This window comes from Camelus dromedarius, chromosome 16 (assembly GCF_036321535.1).
Source record: "Camelus dromedarius isolate mCamDro1 chromosome 16, mCamDro1.pat, whole genome shotgun sequence".
NCBI lineage: Eukaryota > Metazoa > Chordata > Mammalia > Artiodactyla > Camelidae > Camelus > Camelus dromedarius.
The window spans coordinates 49,080,297-49,100,587 of record NC_087451.1 but is presented as its reverse complement, the minus strand read 5'-3'; the positions used below and the strand labels follow the sequence as shown (position 1 = coordinate 49,100,587).

The 20,291-nt window shown below is 33.4% G+C and overlaps 1 protein-coding gene across 4 annotated transcripts in view; it reads right to left on the bottom strand.

Annotated features, from left to right (window-relative positions):
- The window catches only part of NF1 (neurofibromin 1), a 224,956-nt gene that overhangs the window by 81,252 nt on the left and 123,413 nt on the right, over nt 1-20,291 (bottom strand). For 3 of the 4 annotated variants that reach the window (XM_031468338.2, XM_064495894.1, XM_064495892.1), the window contains exons 31-36: nt 16,493-16,555; nt 12,575-12,733; nt 11,951-12,048; nt 10,529-10,675; nt 8,444-8,590; nt 5,760-5,870 (exon numbers count right to left, since the gene is read on the bottom strand). In XM_031468338.2, coding sequence (XP_031324198.1) covers nt 5,760-5,870; nt 8,444-8,590; nt 10,529-10,675; nt 11,951-12,048; nt 12,575-12,733; nt 16,493-16,555 — 725 coding nt within the window. The remainder of the gene's footprint in view (nt 1-5,759; nt 5,871-8,443; nt 8,591-10,528; nt 10,676-11,950; nt 12,049-12,574; nt 12,734-16,492; nt 16,556-20,291) is intronic. The other variant, XM_031468339.2, reaches the window with a different exon arrangement.

Here is a 20,291-nt window from a genome sequence, read left to right as displayed (position 1 = left end):
TACTCACTTCTCAGTCTATACATACTATATACATGTGCACATACACACCCATATTCCTTTGCACACTGCATGTTAAGTGTCAGAGTAAGTCGTCTGGATCTTTTTAAAGCTACATTAGAGGATTTCTGTTACTTTTTCTGCTCAGAATCCATTTTTCCTGATTTTTTTTCCCTCTGAAATCATTCTTTTTAATTTTTTTTTTATTGCAGTACAGTGAGTTACAATATGTCAATTTCTGGTGTACAGCACAATGTCCCAGTCATGCATATACATACATACATTTGTTTTCATATTCTTTTTCATTAAAGGTTATTACAAGATATTGAATATAGTTCTCTGTGCTATACAGAAGAAACTTGTTTTTTTTAAATCTATTTTTATATATAGTGGCTAACATTTGCAAATCTCAAAGAAGTTGTAGTATATTTATACAATCGAATACTACTCAGCCATAAAAAAAGAATAAAATAATGCCATTTGCAGCAACATGGACCAAGAGATCATTATTCTAAGCGAAGTAAGCCAGAAAGAGAAAGAAAAATACCATATATCACTCCTATGTGGAATCTGAAAAGAAAAGAAAAGAAAAGAAAAGAAAAGAAAAGAAAAGAAAAGAAAAGAAAAGAAAAACTCATCTACAAAACAGAAACAGACTCACAGACATAGTAAATAATCTTACAGTTACGAGGGAAAGGGGATGGGAAGGGATAAATTTGGGAGTTTGACATTTTTCCTGATTCTGATATTGGCAATCCAATTTCCCTTTGGGAAACCCTGTCCCCAAGCTCCCCCCAACTTTCAGTTAAGGCAACTCAAGTAGGGCTGGCTCACGCCTGAGCTCCAGGGATGGGCACATGATTCAGGCCTAGACAACTAAGAAATTCCATCCTCCTTGCCACAGTGACTGCCTCAGGAACTGGCAGGTGACTCAGGCCAATAAGCCCAGGACTTTCGCTATAACTACTAGGAAAGAGGTGTTTTTCCACTGGGTTGTTAAGCTGGGAGAAACACAAACCATCACCGGCTATTGCTTACGAAGAGCTGCCAGGGAATAAAATCAACACAAAGTAGAGTCAAGAGACGGAGAAGACAGAAGTTCTCCAGATGACACTGTTCAAAGATCTGCATATAGTCATGTAAGAAGCCAGTCCATCTCTTGATCTCCTTAGGTACATGTGCCAATTGATATCCCATTTGGTTTACACAAGTTTAAATTTTGTTTCTGCCACTATTATAACAAGCAAAAGAAACTTAACACATTACATATTATTACATAATACAGATGTATCATCATTTATTCAACAATTTCCTTTTGATATATAGTTACTTTTTTTTTTTTTTTGACACTATAAACAATGCTGCAACACTGTCCTTGCATTTGTTACTTTACCTGTTACAGCGCAGGAGCAAAAGTATATGGGAGGGAATAGCAGGAAAAGATTAGAAACCAATTTAGGTCAAAATTAGGGAGCACCCAGCACGCCCAACTACAGAGCCTAGACTTTATATGGGGACTCAATGGTGCTATTTAACACATAAAGACAAGATTAGGTGTGCACTGGAAACTGCCTCCAGAAGCAATGTTAAGATGACATGGAAGTAGGTATGTAGGGTTTAGGGAGTAGAACAATAATGCTGCATTAGTACAGTTTAAAGCTAGTAAGAGAATCTCAGTAATGGCAGTGGGGGAAATGGAATCAAAAGACACTTCCAAGGTACCTAAAAGAAGTGTTAAACCATTAAGATCCAATTTAAAAAATTAAAACACATACCTAAGGACAGCCCCTGATAAAGGAATAGCACTAGGAAGTCATTCTGAACCACATGACTGCTGGGTAAGAAGCAAGAACTTGACTTAGAAGCAGGCATAAATCTACTGGCTGGCCAACACACAGAGTTAAAGGTTTTGCCAAACTGGTACTTTTTGTCTGAACGTTCTCCTTCTGGAATTTGAAGTGTGCAGTATTAAGGTAATGAAGGATTTATTAGTTGAAGTTAAAGCTGAAAAGATACAGAAAGAGGAAAATCATGAGGTACAACTGAATGTGAAGACAAGAGAGAGTCAGGGAGCACAAGCTGGTTCCAGAACTGACAGCCATCTAAACTCTGTCTACATCTGGGCAGTCTCTGCTCTGATTCACGTTTAGGCCTATCTTCTTCAGAAAGTAAGAATGACTTATTTGCAATAACAAAGGCTTGACTAAAACAACTTAATTGACTTGCCTAGATCACACAACAAAAATCAAGACTTGGTGATTGATCATAAGGAGGATAAAAGAGGGAAGAATATAAAATGATTAGGGTTTCTGGAGTGAGAAGGGATGGTGCTGCTATTGAGAAAGAGAATATGGTGTGAAAAAGGAGTTTATTTGAATATACACTGAATTTTGGACACTTGAAGCTTGAAATGTCTGTGGACTATCTGTAAAGGAGATTAGAATCTACAGCTCAAAAGACATAAACTAATACACGGAAGTCTAAGCCACAGAAACACAGGAATGTCAGAAAGTCAAGCCTAGTTGTTCTCTGACAAAGTTGGCTGGATAGAGACAAGGCCTTTACTATCTTCTTCTGCTTTTGTATACAGTGGATGAACTGAGCCTCTCTCTGTTCTGAGCTATTAAGTGCTCATCTATCCTGAACCTGAGGCTTCACACCAGGTGACAATGAAGACCAGGAGGTGCTCTCATAAGTCTAAATAAGAAGCTGAAATGATTGAAAGTCTTGAAATTGGCAGTTATATTCAAAAGCAAAAACAACAACAACAAAAGAAAACCTCAAACATACTCTGTACAGAACTTCATATGTCACAAAATACTTTATGGGAGAGGTAGACAGGATAGTTTTTATATGCATTTCCCCCTCTTTTCTTCAAAATATTATTATTATTCTTTAACATTTCTAAAAACTAACTTGTCTAAGGTTATGCAGAAACAGCAAGTTGGAATCCTTAGCTCTCTCAAGTCACCATGTTATATAGGTTTCCTGGAAATCTCGCTGACTTAGTCCCACAGAGGGTGTTTGAATCAGACCCGTGCTACTTTCCTTTGGCCTTGTATGGTACAGACCACTGTAAAGAAGGAACACAATCTTACAGTCTGATCCTGAAGAAAAAACCCAGCTTTGAGGTTTTCCAGAAATCTCTGCCATTTATAAACTAACAAGAATTTAAAGGGGGAGGAGGACACACATCTCTCTATCTCTCCCATCAATGTGAGACGTAATAGGGGAAGTCAAAATACACTGGTGGTATTAAAGGTTGGGATTAGAATACAAACATGGTTCATCTCATTGCAAAAGAAAATCAAAGTCATCTTAGGCAATTTAGAAACAGCACCTGAAATCAAAGCTGGAGAGAAGACTTTCAGGTGAAGTTGAAGAGATATTACTCAGAGCTGCTGAAGAGGAGGGCTAAGGATAAGTGAAAGTTCCTATGCCCTCTTGGTTCCCTAACACCCCAGGTCTTCGGACTTGTTGGTTTTAATGCTATCTGAATTATCTGATTAAATGAGTTTCCCAACTTCCACCTTCCTTCCTTCACTCCTCTGTCACTATTTCTCAACCTCCATTTGTTTCCAATACACTGCCAACTTTTTGCCACCCATGACCACTAAGTCTACTGAAATAATTCCTCAATTTATATTAAATTCAGTAAATTCAGAAAGATGAACTCCTACAGCCTAGTGAATAGCAGAACTAAAAGTAAACACTGTCTCTGAAATTCCAAAGCCAGTGTTCTATCTATTATATCACACTGTTCCTAAGGTTCAATTACCATGAGTTTATGTCACACTAAATGGGAAGAAGTAAAACTGGCCAAATAATAACATAGACGCGTTCTCGAAAGGAAGGCAGAATGAGGCAAGAAAGAAAAGACAATGGCCGGGAAAACAATGCAAGCATCACACCTATTTTGAAGGAGGAGCTCACAGCATTTGCAGAAAGACTTTCTAGGAATTAGCCTTTACTGAAGACAGCATAAGCAAACAATCAATTTTCCAGGCTGCCACCTGTGCTATCTTTATAGAAATTTCCCACACCATCTCTGAATTATCTGTTAAATCACTCTGAGGTTGTCTTACACACATATTGCTAAAAGTTCTCAGAAACAGACTCTTGAAGTTTTATTTCCATTTTTAAAAAGTTTCTGATTATCATGTTGTGGATGTTATTTAATCAGAATATACCTGAAAACAAAAGATTGTGATTTTTTTACTCTTTGTAATTCACTGTAGGTGGTATTTTTAAAAAATTATGTAACAAAAAGAAGCCAATATGAAATAGGTAGTCTGAAAAGCAATTTCTAATATACTGAGCATCATTTCGGAATGAGATGGCGGTTTACCCAGCTTCATTCTCCCAGAAAAGCTTGTCTTCAATTCTGATAAAGTCAAATGGCAAAAAGCCAAACTTGTTGTCTGTCTCTCTACATTTGCCATCATTTAAAAAACTCTGGTGAGAGAAACTAAAACATAGTGTTACTCATAGGCAAAACATCCTCTGATATAAATCATAGCAATGTTCTCCTAGGGCAGTCTACCAAGGCAATAGAAATAAAAGCAAAAATAAACAAATGGGGCCTAATTAAACTTATAAGCTTTTGCACAACAAAGGAAACTATAAACAAAATGAAAAGACAACCTGCATAATGGGAGAAAATATTTGCAACCATGAGACTGACAAGCGCTTAATTTCCAGAATATACAAACATCTCATACAACTCAATAACAAAAAAACAAACAACCCAATCAAAAAATGGGCAGAATACCTAAACAAACTTTTCTTCAATGAAGACATACAAATAGCCAACAGGCACATGAAAAATGCTCAATATCACTAATTATTAAAGAAACGTAAATCAAAATTACAATGAGGTATCACCTCACACCAGTCAGAATGGCCATCATTAAAAAGTCCACAAATGGTAAATGCTGGAGAGGGTGGGGAGAAAAGGGAACACTTCTACACTGTTGGTGGGAATGTAGTTTATAGAAAACACTATGGAGGTTCCTTAAAAAACTAAAAATAGACTTACCATATGATCCAGCAATCCCACTCCTGGGAATATATCCAGACGAAACTCTAATTCAAAAAGATACATGCACCCCAATATTCACAGCAGCACGGTTTACAATAGCCAAGACATGGAAACAGCCTAAATGTCCATCAACAGATGACTGGATAAAGAAGTTGTGGGTGTGTGTGTGTGTGTGTGTGTGTGTGTATACACACATAAATGGAATACTACTCAGCCATAAAAAGGAATAAAATAATGCCATTTGCAGCAACATGGATAGAAAGACCTGGAGATAATCATTCTAAGTGAAGTAAGCCAGAAAGGGAATGAAAAATACCATATATCATTTATAGGTGGAATCTTAAAAAAATGACACAAATGAACTTATTTACAAAACAGAAACATACTCACAGGCATAAAAAATAAACTTATAGTTACCAGGTGGGGAAAGGAGGTGGGGAGGGATAATTGAGAGTTTGGGATTTGCAAATACTAACTACTATATATAAAACAGATAAACAACAAGGTCCTATTGTATAGCACAGGGAACTATACTCAATACCTTATAGTCACCTAAAATGAAAAGGAATGTGTGTGTGTGTGTGTGTGTGTGTGTGTGTGTGTGTGTGTGTGTGTGTATACACAACTGAATCACTGTGCTATACACTAGAAATTAACACAGCATGACCATACTTCAATTAAAACAAAACAAAACAAAACAAAAAAACATAGTGTTTCTTACCTCCGTGCAACATAATAAAATATAGGATTCCCAGCTTTGGAAGTTCCAGCTTGGTAGAAAATACTTAATGTTTTCAAAGCCTTGAATTCTTCTTTTTCATGTACTTGATGCCTGAAAAAAAAATAAAAGAGCAACTCATAGGCTTTATAATGTCCACTGAGTATCTACAAAAATCCACAATTGGATCAATGATAAAATATACAAAATGACAAAATATCTAAAAGCAACATGCTTTCTGAAGGGCAATGTGGCCACATGTACCAAAAATTTCAAGGTGTTATTCTTTGAACCACAAAGAATGGTTCATAAGATAATGCTAAGAAAACTCCTGGACAGGGATATTAGCCATAGAATAGTTTTTAATCATTGTTTTTCCTAGACAGAAGTTCTTCCATTTTTATTTATTTGTTCTTTAAGAGTTCAGTTTATCAACCTTTTCTGGCTTATTGATTTTGATATGAGTGAGAAAGGCCCAAGTTTTCTTCTTCATGGGAGTTTATCCTCACAAATAATATAAGCATCTTTTTCCAGATGGTTATTTACTGGTACAGTTGTGCCAACACCAACATTAGCATCCATTTTAATCTCCCTGATTCTGAATATCACTTTTATAATTATATTCCTATATATATTTTTAAACATTTCTTTAAAAGTATGGTTTAATTTTCATATATTCTGCTCAACACTCAGTGTGTGTCTTTAATCTGAGGATTTATGTCATTCACCAACTCTGGAAAATTCTCATCTGTTGTCTCTTTAAATATGACCTCTTCACTGTTCTCTGTAAGCTCTCTTTCTGAAACACTTACTAGACACGTTGGATCTTCCCATTCTGATATATGCATCTCTTAAACTCTTTCATATTTTACATTTCTTTGTCTCTCTGTACTGCCTTTCAGCTAATTTGCTCTGAACTTCTTTTCCAAATACGCATTTAAAAATACTTTTGGGGGGGCAGGGGGGAGGTAATTAAGTTTTATTATTTATTTTTATAGGAGCTGCTGGGGACTGAACTCAGGACCTTGTGCATGTTAAGCATGCACTCTATCACTTGAGCTATACCCTCCCCCCTAAAAATACTTTATTTTTAAAACATATTTTATTTTACCTAGTATTTTCATGTGTCCTGGGGGTGGGAGAAGAGGTTGTATTATCTCAGTTCATCCTGTTGCTGGTACCAGGTCAGCATTTGTTTAATATTAATGGAAACAATCTAGACATCCTTTGACAAGGGAAACAGGTTCACATGTGTATAGCTGAATGATTGGGAAGCTATTGGCCAAATGCTAACTGAATTATCTCTAAGAAGTGAAATAACTGAAAAAATTTTTACATTCTCTTAGATTTCTATGTTTTGAATAATTTAACAATTTTTATTTTTAGAGTTAACATTATAAAGCTACTTTCCATTTTTTAAAAGAAAAATGGGTCTCAGACAGCATCAGTGGGAACTTAAAAACATCACCTAAAGTTTATTAAACACTTTATATATACAACAGACACTAGTTCTAAGTATTTTACACAAGTTAGATCATTTAGTCTTCAAAAGCACAGAAGATTGTTTTGTAAGGAAGGCAGGGTCTTAGGTCAAGATAAAAGGACTAATAAAGAGGTTTTCTTAGAAAAATGGAAAAATGGCAAGGATGTCCTTGGTAATGTTGAATAAAAAAGTTTTACATTTTTGTACTACACTTTTCAACTAGGTAACATGAAATTTTTGTATAGAAGATACTTCCTTAATTACACAGAAATAAGCATTTGTTACACAGAAAAATATAACAGAGCTAAAGATATCAAAAATTTGGAGTAATGTGTACAAAACTATGATCTATACATAATATGATTAATAACAGGCACATAAGGCAAGGCACATGATATACAAATCAGTAATGTGAATTAACTTCAGAATGTCATACTCTGCTTTTTCCTCTCTGCCTCTGGCATACACTATGAACAAAAACACTTAACCCACACTCACTATATGAAGCACTAAGTGACTAAGTGTAAAGGATTATGAAAGGTACTTTAAATACCAAAGAATTCAGCAAACTACCTTCACTGTAACATCACAGAGGTGAACAACATTTAACAATGAGGATCATGTGGCTTGCAAACTAAATTTCTCTAAATGAGATTCAGAACAAATGTCCACATTAAAAAAAAATGTCCACAGAAGTTTTTTTGCAATATTAAAGTATACTATATTTTCTGAGTCTCAATCTAAAAGAAGTTAGTACCATTAACTTTTAGGAGGGTTCTGAAAAATGTTACAGTGTGGTAGAAAGAGTTCATCACTTAGAACCAAAGGACCTATGAAAGAGGTGTGGAATCTTAGGCAAATTAATTATTCACTTTGAGCTTTATTTTCCCTAACTATAATATGAAAATAATGTTATCTACCCTCCCTTTTAAGTATTAAATGCAAAAACACCTCAAAACAACATACAAAGTACTATTCAATAAGACACTATTTTTATACTAAAATCAACCACAAAACAAAGCATATTTCAACAATACATAGAATAAGAGAGAAGTGGAATCCTAAACATAACAATGCAGTTATTGAGTACATCTTTCTTGATAATCCTCTATCAAATATACAAGCACATCTAACAAGTGGCCTGGTGGCAAACTTTGTACCTCAACCAAAAAGAAGCAATCATCATTTCAACGTGGTACTTTACCTAGTCATAAATTCCTCAAACTTTGAACTGGTAAGGTTAAGGCTGGACCAGTGTGTATCTGCCACAGGTTTGTGCTCTGGAGGACCCAGGTATGCGAGAAGTGTTGCCATCTTATCAAAAGGTCGTCTTCCAACAGCTTTGTGATCCCTAGATATAGCAAACTACTTAGGAAAAAGTTGCAGTTCACATTTAGCAGTACACATTTCTTTAGACTGTCATTGGTTGCTTTTCTTTTTACTGTCACCTGGTGGTTCCTGCTGATTTCTAAACTGCACCAAAAAGACCTCAGGGGTTGTTAAATTTACACTGAGACATCTTAGACATATGACCACTCCTCAAACTACAAAATTTACGTAAAAATTCTTTCTGTTCCAGTATTCTAAATCCATTCCCATTAAACAGACAATCAGTAAGTAAAAATAACATTTTGATCCACTGTCTCTTAGAATGAAAAGAATCCATCTTGAGAAACCACTATTTAGGAAATAGACATACTGTCCCTGATACCAGATTTCTGCTTAATAAGGGTAAACATGAAGTTTCAATAATTATTAAACATTTAAAACCATATAAAAATAAGACACTATTTCATAAACATCAAATTGGCAAAAAATTATGAAGTTTGCTAATGCCACCTTTGGTGAGGATGTGTATAAAGAGGTACACGGTGCTGGTCAAAGTGTATATCAGCACGTACACTGAAAAGCAATGTGGCAATATCTAGTCAGGCTGAGGTTCTGCATACCCCGGAACCCAGCAATTATGCATTTAGGTAATACAGAGGGAGACAAATATGAAGAATATTTATTACATCACTATTAAAAATAATGAAAAACAGAAAAGCCTAAATATCGATCAATTAGGAAATACGAAACTAGTGTTACAGTCATTCAACGAAATACTAAGTTAAATAAATGATAAATCTCAGAGTATTGTATGAAGAGACTACATTGAGTACATCATTTCTGTAAAAGTTTAAAACATACAAAACTATGTTATACATACCTATCCTATACCTATAATTTTTCTTTTTTGTGAATTACACTCTTCTTTCCCCAAGAAATAAAACGTTTTAAAGATCTGAAGTAATACAGTAAAATAATGTTAAAGCTAGGGAGTAGACATGTGTCTCTCTTATACTATGGTCTATACTTTTTTGTATGTTTGAAATGTGTATTTTTAAAAAAACCAAGTGGAAAAAAATTCTCTAGTATTAAACTACATGAATACATATGTGAATTATTATAAGATAAATGAATTTTTGCATTTAAAAGTTCCATAGTTTGAGTGCCACACAGATAAAGCATTTTCATATTTCTGTCTTAGATACATTATCAGTCATGCCCATGTCTACTCCAAGCCATTAACAATTCATAAAAGATTAAAATGTTCTATATTTTAAACTCCCATTTCTTAATCAGTTAGCCTTAGCTTCATGGTCTTCTATCTTTTCCATGAATGAGCAAACCATTTTCATTGGCATTTAAAAATAATCTGGACTCATTCTACCTTTTTAAGAGAGCTCCTCAGATAGAGGGCCCTTTATAAACATAAATAATTAGAAAGGACAGGAAATGACCCAGGCTACAAGAGACTAACTAACGTAAAATTCTGAAATTAATTAATTATCTATATAAAACTTTATTTGCATATACATAAGAGTATCACAAATGGGATTACTATAGGCTTACAATAGAATCGCAATGTTTTCATTATAAAATTCCTAAAAATTAAGCTGTTCTTCAGATTCAGATGCCAATACTCATTTGATCTTCTAGTAAATTTAAACATCTCTATGTCTTGTTGCACACTAATGTTTGCAAACCAGAAAAAACCTAAAAACCTAATTTCTGATTTCTTAGTTTAACATAAAAAAAAGTCTGTAGCACCTATGTAAGCTTGTTACCACTTAATATGACAAGTTTTTGCCTATGTATTTTTAAAGAGAGTCTACATTTCTCTTTCCAAATCATAATTCTTATTTTAAGAAGACACAAAATAAAAAGTATTATTCATGACCAATAATTTTATTAATATAAAATTAAACTGAGAGTTTCCAATATCCCCGTGATTGGAAAGTCTTACCTGTTGCTGGAAAGATACTGGCCAATTTTCTCTTGATTGTTCCAGAGTAGACGATGTAAAGCAAGCACATTGCCATCACTGATGAAGGAAAGACTGTGATTTACTGCATCACTTGTAGGGCAATCAGATGCTATATCAAGAAAAAACCTTCAAAAATGCAAAGTTATCAGAATTTCAAAAGTCAGATATACTCATATCTATGTCTGAATTAAATTTATATGAAGTAACTGTGAAATAACTGAGATTACAAATATGGAGGTTTAACCCACACATGTGACTATCATTAAACAAAACAAGAAGAGACAAGGAGAAAGTTGGTTTTCCATTTCTGATGTCTAGCTTCAGTTTCAGGGTAGGCTCTCAAGTCAGACAATAAATTTAGATGGATGAGACTTTGTAGAGAAGCCAGTACTTTACAGGTAAGGAAATGGAGGCCCAGACAAGACAAAAGACCTTCTCCAAAGTTATACAACTTGCCAGGGTGAAGCCAGGATCAAAACCTTTGTTCTTTTAACTTTCTGTGGGTAGTCAATCTACTTAGAATATAAATCCTAGGCTGACATTCACTTTCTTTCCACTATGGTTTGCAACCCAACAATGTATCTTTTAAACTCCAATTAGAAGTTGGTACAAACTATAATGAAAAATTGGAAGAGAGTTGTACAAGTACAGCTTAGACTGTGAGTCAGATCAATTAGACTTACGAATCTACTACTACATGAAAAGTAGAATTCTTGATGTTAACTTACATTTACAAAGAACTTTCTCATAATTTATCTCATTCGTTTCTCTAAAATCAACTCACAGGCAAACACGGTATTACACCTACTTTATAAATAAACCAGCAACTCAAGACAGATAAAGAGAAGCAACTAGTTAGTTATGGGAACCTACCGAGCAGAACTCAAGTTCTCTAAAATCATAAAACTTGAACAGTTTTCCAGTTACTCTTGAACAAAATCATATGCATTTGTATTACTTGGTTTAAAGAGTAAACTTTTAGTTTACGTACACTTTCAAATTAAAGTATCAAAAATATTCTAATGTCACAAAACTTGTGATTATACACTATTATGCATTATCTGTACCATTTCAGTTTTAGTTTTTACTGAAAGAAGGCTTTTTCCTTCTTCCTCTCCTCCATATTGTAGCAAACTCAAATCCTTTATTTTAGTAGCTATGTCAAAAATCCCTCCTGGTTTTTAAATATGGAAATCACTACCAAATCACAAAGAATATGGATTTACTTCATTAATGTTTTTTACAGTAAAATAAAGTAAGATTAATTATGTTCTTGTCCTAGAGATTAAAGAGAAAAAACCTAATAAGCAGGAGCTTCATGTAGACCAAGTACATGGACTTGAGTGGAAGTGAAAATATCTGACTCAAACAGAGCAACTGGCTAAGTGGCAGGCTGCTTACCTTCGTGCTGCATCAAAGTTGCTTTTCACAAAATCATTAAAAGGCCGCATATGCTCTTCTTTTGTGAAAAGAACATGATTGGCAATACTCTGAAGTATCTAAACAATAAAACAAGGTTATAAAGGATCAGATTATAAAATCTACACCCACATATATTCTTTTTAAAATATTAATTTTTTCACTGATATAATTTCTACTGGCAATGATTGCTCAGTCTATAAATACTAGGTGTTATTTCTATTCTTTTCCAAATATTAGTATTATTATTATATACACACACATATAGTTATACACATAAAATACACATTATTTAATACATTTTTAATTTAAAAAATCATAAAATACACATTTTGGTTTCCACTTCAGAATTTCCAGAATGATTACACAGAAAACTATCTTCTGAAGACATTTGCTAAAATATTTTCAAGTGATAATAAGGCCCATCAGGTATCAGTCTAATGAATTCCTTTGTAATATAAACAAATAAAAATAAAACAAGGCATGTAAGTGAAAACCAGAGGGCATTCCAAAAATAAATTCAAGAGTAAGTACAGTGAATATGAAAAACTAAAAATTTATTGAAGAGAAATTTAAAATAGTTATATTATCAAAATAATTCTTCACCTTTGACATTAACTTCAAGCCCCTTTCGATTCTAGGTGGTGGCTTTTTATCTAAAATCCCTGCTTCATATGGTGAGACAATGGCAGGATTGATAAATCTGAGGAACATGGCACTTCCTACTGCACCGATGCTGTTCTGAGGGAAACGCTGGCTAACCACCTAAAAACAAGGAGTTGAGAATTGAGTATACGGTTTGAATTAAAACATGGAAATGGGAAGAAAAGAGCTTGAAGGTCAAACTTTGCACAAAGACCCTGAATAGACCAATCCTTGAGAACAATACATTTTTACTTTTTCCTACTCCCAAAACATCAGCAAATAAAGCTTATCCTCAATTCTTGCCCTCCAACCTTTAAAAGCATGATAAATGTATCTAAGAAAAAAGACGTCTCATGGATGAGTTGTGTAGAAGAGATCTGAAAAAAGGTCTTAATTTTATCATCATTGATTATACCTACATTTCAAAGATATGAGGGAAAAATGAGAAAACAGGACGTATGTGCAGAATTTCACACAGCTCTAGTTTTCTTCACAATGCCTCAATAAAGTAATATTTCCTCTCGTGAATTCACATGGCTCACTGACTCCATACTAACTCTGGAAAGAATAAGAATTATTTCATTCTATTTCCTCTAGTGCTTCATGTGGTATGCATTATAAATGTGTTCTTATTCACTGCCTAAAATCTCAAAATAATTTTCTATCATATCCGACAGGAAGTTAGTAAAAAAACTACTTTAATAGAGGATGATTTTTTAAGCAGAAAAAATCTTTGTAAAAGTGGTAATGGGGGTGAGTTATGACTAATACATTCTCACCTTTGTTTATACTATGCAGCTGAGGAAGCTTGGTGGTACAGTACTTTGAGTGCTACTGCACGAAGAGCAACCTTACAACTCAGTAAGAGGAAACTGGTGAAGGTGGCTACATACAGCAGCCTTAGTAGAATGTGTTAAAATCTAAATACTGTTTTAGAGTTATTTTTAGCCAAAATACAGTTTTAGAAATAGAATTAAGAAAACTCAAGTGCTTTTACTATCTAGTATAGTGTTTAACCTTTTGGGGAGTAGGAACAGAAAAAAGAATGTTTACTGTTGCACAGACAAAATTCTTCATACAATTTTAGAATGTTCACAGACCACCATTGTGACTGTTTCTTTTAGAACTCACAAATTTTAATCTTAAAACATAAGAAACATTATCAACAAACCTATAAAATTTTAAAGCCCTTAAGGAGTGAGTTAGCAAGAAGGAAGGAGGTTAAAAATTGCTTTATATTTAATTGCAAATAGGTTGTTTTAAAGGAATAGCACATATTCAGTTTAATCCATTAATATCTTAAAGTGGTTTTGAAAGAGGTAAAAGTCAGAGTCTGGTTAAAGAACTGGTTAATTTATAAAATACTAACCTGCTGTCAAAGTATCTCAAAAAATGAATTACTCATGTAAACTTGGAGAACTCTTAAAATGCATTTTTGAAGGCAGCTATTTATTGGTTTTCTTTAGGACAAAAAAGTTTTAAAGTGACTCACATTAATACCTGATTTATACTCAGTACTACTCAGTCTCAGAATTTAAGGAACATGAGTGAATTATTTCTCAAAGGGAGAATACTATAAAACTTATGACAAGTACTACACCTTCACTATCTTCCACATTTTCAAAAACAATTCATGTCAAAACAAAATATCCACACTGCAGGAACATACATTGTTCCAAGTATCATATAATCACTGACAACAGTTTCAGTATATTCTTGGAACTAAAACCTGATAAAATAATCAATATCCATAAAAATGCTTTATAACAAGTTTTATGAGTCAATATATAAAAATACTACTTTTTCTTTCACCACTAATTAACATCAGTGTGATTTTACTTCATAATATACATACTCAAGTTGTTTTTTTCCTTTTTAACCTGTAAAAATCTAATTTGGATCCAAAAGACATTCTGCATAAAAGATCAAATTAGGGCCAGTCTGTATGTGGAAACCAGGTATCAGTCAAATGTCTCCTTCACTACCGACACCCCACTAAAAGCTGTATGTTACAAATAAATACATACATTGTGCATCAGCAAGAGGATCACAACCCATATATCCTTAATTACCTAAGTTAGGCTGACAATTAACTTCTCAAAGGAGATCTAATTATACAGTATATATTTGAGTGTAATAAACAGAATTATCGTAATACAACTACATAGCTATATACCAGAAGCCAGAACCTTCTCTATATATTTTACATATTACAACTCATGGTACATACACCCCAAAAGAAAGTTAACTTGCTTTTAAAAGATCATTAGATTCTGTTACCCCAACAGCTCCATAAACCAATATTTTAAATTTATAATGGCTATACTGCCATCATACTTTGGAATGCATTCTAAAATATCTCAAATTACCAATTAGATTCCCTCCGTTTCCATGAGGACCTCATATGACTTGTGCTGAGAAATACATTCCACAACTTCATGTTACCTAGAAACATTTTTTAAATCTGAAAATAACACTAGTAGAAAAAAATTTTTCAAGAAACAATTTTAGACACAATCTTAATAAATAAAGCAATGTTATTAGGAAGGCTAGAAAACATGCTCTAGAGAAACACAGAAAGCCTGAATTTTAATTTATGTGATACACTACACAACAGCATTAGTGAAACACTGAACAAGAATGTTAGAAACAGTAAATTAATTTCAACAGTGATGGTGTATATTATGTTATATCCACATATGCTGAGAATTAGAAGGCTGAAGCATTAGAAAGAAATGTTTTTATTACGCAAGATGGCCATCCAATCCAATCCATTTGCTGACAGCTGACCAAATTTACTTAACATACCCAAAAAAGAATCTCCTAAATTGATATAAAAGCATATGTCTATAAATTTTAATTTAGTTTTGAATTTACAACCAAAATTTGTTATATGTGAAGCTCAGACAAGGAATGAAAGATGAAACCAGATGAATACTATATTCTAAATTTTACCTTTTAAAGTAAACTACCTACATGACTCCTAAAGGTTTTCTTTACATCCTTCTCTAAATTCATTTGGATTATATGTACAAAGGCTGTACTCAGCCTGATTCAAGATCAGTCATACTGAAAGATAATGGCAAATTTTAAATGAATGCATGTTAATATTTTGGACAAATTTCACTCACAGGAAAAAAATTATTATGACTACCATAATTTTCTTCCTTTTAAATTAGGGCAAGGTCATAAAAGTAAGGGGTATATTCATACCATGTTTACAAATAAGGTATTTCTCTATAAATATAGACTCACTGTTTTCCTTTATTTCAAAAGTACTATGTTCTCAGTCCCAATAGTTTAATGATGATTTTTTCTAAGGTAAAAGTGGTTTTGTTTCACCATTAGAATTTCACAAATATCTAAATTCTGGAGGAAACTGTCTAGATGAAAATATAAGAAGTAAAAAATTAAATTTAGCTACTTTTAAGTAAGATTTAGAACGTGACACTTTCCTTCCATGTACTTCTAACAATTAAGAAAAACTTTCATCTCTAGGAAAAGAAATCACTCACATTACCTGCAAACAAGAAGCAAGAATGAAGAGAGTCAGCATTTCCTAAGGCCTTGAAATTAAGTTTCTTTTGCATTCATTTATAATTTTCAAAATAACAATAATAAAATTAAACCAGGGATATCCAATGCAACAAATGCCCCCAAAATGCCTTTGGGATAAATCAAACCAAAGGAACACAGAGAATGTTTCAATGTAACTTAATTCCAGGGTTAATTGAAATGAAAGCTATTTTGTGCCAGAATTAGTAGAATGATTTTACAGTGAAGGTCAAATAGGCTACAGTGAAGATGTTCTTAACAAACAGCAAAAGATTTTTGTTTTGCTTCGAAAGAAACAGCTAAAAAAAAGTTCTCCAAACTTACTGATTTTTTGTTTTCCTTTTTTTCTTTTACTGTAGCTTTATTCAGTAGGGAGTGGCAAGTTGCCTACAGGAACAGAGATGAGCACAAACAAGTCACAGCACCAACTACATACAGCAACAAAAACAATGTTGGCTTGTACATAAAATTACACGATCAAAATGTAACACAAATGGAATCAACAAAAAATTAGAAATCAACTGAATTTTGAGGGATGAATTTTATCTCTGGATTTTCATTTTTACTACATGTTTAAGCCAAAGCACTAAATAAATAGCAAGAAATGTTGAGACAATCATATCTACTATTTCTGGCTATAAATCACAGAAAAGTTCTCAAGAGTATCTGAGGATATTTAATATTTACATTTTAGTTAATTCCTAGCTTTTGATAAATTTTATATAAAATGTTCATTATAAGTAGATGACACACTAAAAACACTGCTATATGTCTCCACAATTTTTTCTTGATATATAGGTTTATGTACACTTCTCTGTGTATCCTTCAATTGACTTAAAAGTTCTTTTTTTCATAGCTGGAATTTAATTCAGATCCTACTGATTAAAAAATGAACATTAAATGGCTAAATATAATAGAAAAATACACTCTAGAGATTCTGAATTAAAAATTTCACTCTCTCTCTTTAAGAAAGATTACTCTTAAAATTTCACTTATCTTTCTGTTTGCAGGCTATTTCCTGAAAAGGTTCTAATCAGAGGAGGTTAAAAAGCTCTGCAACATTTGGGGAAAGAATGTTATCAGCTCAACTAGAAACAAGCATTAATTAATATTAAAGTGAAGAAACTGCGGAGAAAATTATACAATAAAACTGTAAGCCTGCTTAAAATCTTTCACAGATTTGACCATTTATCAGAATGTCTCAAAAAAAAAAAAATCCCCCCCTAAAGCTCACAGAGACGTACTGGTTTCATCTCACAGAGCTCCTCCTAGGCCAAAGAGCTCTGTTAAAATTAAAAGACTTCTGACTGAACTAGACTAGGAACAACAATTATTTTTAAAATATTTTTAGAACAAACTAAAATTCTTAATCCACCATATATGGCATTTCATTCTAGGAGTTCTGTGCATCCAACACCATAGCCCATAACAATTTGGGACAGTTAGTTTGATATCTGTTCATCCATCCGTCCATTCATCCACCTGAGTAGTTAACATGCATCTACATGCTAGATACCATTCTAGGCATTGGAAAACAGCAGTCAAACAGTAAGACACAGTTCCTTTTTCAAGGAGCTTTGATTCAAATTTTAGACTATATACAAAAGCACTCGTAACCCAATTTATCACAAAAATGCCATTTTATACACTTTTTTTCAATTATGGTATAAAACTATTATTTATAGCCTTAACATTTCTGTGTAAACTAATTTTGTTTGGAGGAGAAGATTTGCTGAGAAAAGATGACATTTATTTAGAGTCATAATATTTAGCTCTTTTCATAACTCTCTCACCACAGCTTAGGAGAATATCCATTCTGGGAATTATTTGCTCATTATTCCAAAACTATCGGGAGGAAAAGTGGAAACAAATTCTTGACAAAATGCCTTAGTTATAAATATAATACATGTTCACTGTAGTTGAACTATACAGGAATAGTTGGCTATTCCTATATAACTTTAATCCAGTCCACTAAGTAAGGAGGCATATAAAACAAAAGAGCCGGTTAAAGCACAATCTTAAAAAGGCTTAAGAGTCAAAATATTACTCAAGTAAAAAGAGCCAAAGCTCAGAGAAATCCATTAGCTAGCAACCTACTCACTTAGCTTTCAAATTTTCCCCAGTAGGTCCCAAAGCAGGAGCCATGTTTGCTAGAGGGGAAAAAAACAATCAACTACCCTGCCAGCAGAACTTGAAAGTACAAAGGTCCCATTATGTTTCTGCCAAAGTCAAAAGGGCAAGGAAGAGCCAGAAGACGGAATATGAACAAAAATAAAAGAACAAACTAAGGGGAAAACATTTGGAAGGGGACTTAATGAAAGACTATCTTGAGATCGAAGTTTTTTTTTTCCCTTTCTTTTTAATTTAGTAAATGTAAAATTCCCCATTATCAGTCACCTATTAAAAAACAAACCCTTATTTATAAATAACATTGGATACCTTTGCTCCATAGTATTCTACATTCCAATAATAAGTTTACCCAATACTCCAAAAAATGCACTAACATTTCAATAATATTCTTAAAGAGAATAATTGTATGTGAAATTTTAATATGATAATTCAGGTCTGTTGTAATATGGGATACTGTATTATGGAGTGTTTAAAAAAGCACAACACTTGGTGTTTAATAAGCTCTGTTTTCTGATTTATTTTCACTACTTCCCTCCCTTTCTAACTATGAAAGCGGGTAAGAATCTTGTTTACATGGGTAGGAGGAATAGGGTAATTTATTCCTTCATTAAATATTTCCGAAGTACTTACTAAGTGCCAAGCCCTGTTCCTTTTTCCTTATCAAATGGGACTCCAAGTTTGCTGATACAATTTTTCCTTTTAGGGTGACAACACATGAAGAGTTTCTACTAAAATCTACTAGACTATGCATGTAATCAGGTAGTCAGTACCCATTCACTTTTAACCAGTTAAAGTCAAAGCCACTGCCGCTTTAGAAATCCATTTGCTCTCTGAAAACAGGTACTATCAGGCCACCCAAGAAGTTGACCCAGACTATTTCTAATATGTGTTCACCATTTCTTGTCTACTTAGTTTTATAAACAGAAAGACTGAGTTAGATTTAAAGAGCTACCTGAATAATGCCCAAACTTAAGAGAAGATATTATTTACTGTTTTATATTTTATATTATAACTAAACCACCCTCTAGTCTCAGATTTAACCAGCTGGAAAAATTATGTGGTGCTCTCCTAAGCTCCCTTGAGCTATTTTGAAAAGGCAGGAAAAGTCACGATAAATTAAGAGAGTTTTATTGCTAAGTACGCTTTATACGTATGTGAAGAAAAGTTTTTTTATAGATACAGCAGATACATCTTTATAAATAGCAATGGGGGAAAAATTCACACAGAGCGGCCTGAAACAGCATTTTAATGATGATTTCACTGATCTTGCTAACGTCTCTAAGCAACTGAAGCCCTGTGCTAAAAAACAAATGGCTGGGGATGACTCTGCAAAGAAAAAGACACAAAAGGCATTGGTTTTGGTAAATACATAAATTCTCTCCCCTATACCTACCCCTGTCCCAAACTCCAGACCAACTAATGTTTCCTCCAGAATCATAGTTTAAACAGGCTAATGTGGATTTGCTTGGAATGATTCAATCATTTCTGAAACTGCATAAGCAATTTAAATACACAGTGGAAGCCATAAAAGAACACAGACCTAATTTCCTCACCAAGTAGGGGATGACTGTGGACATCTGAACTCAGAAGCATTACTTGCAGTGCTAGTGTTAGAAAGTCTAATAATTTGATGTGAATGATGATGCAATATATTTTATAAATAGCATCCTACATAAAATAAACATCAATCTGTCCTGGGAAAACCTGACACAAACACATTATAGCTTAAAGAAGAAATCAGAATTATAGACCAAGCATTTCACAATGCAAAAAACAAAGAATAGACCTGCCTCATATGTGAAAGACTCTATGAGTAATTTAGGTAAAAACAACCACAAAAATTCCATAGTATATCTCACTTCAGCCACATCTATTACAACTAGTAGATTTGGTGCATTTTAAACTTGTTCCCAATGCAAGAAAAACTTACTATTTTTAAAGTACCCCTTAAAATACTTCAAACTGTCTTCTAAGCAATATTACTCAGTATTAT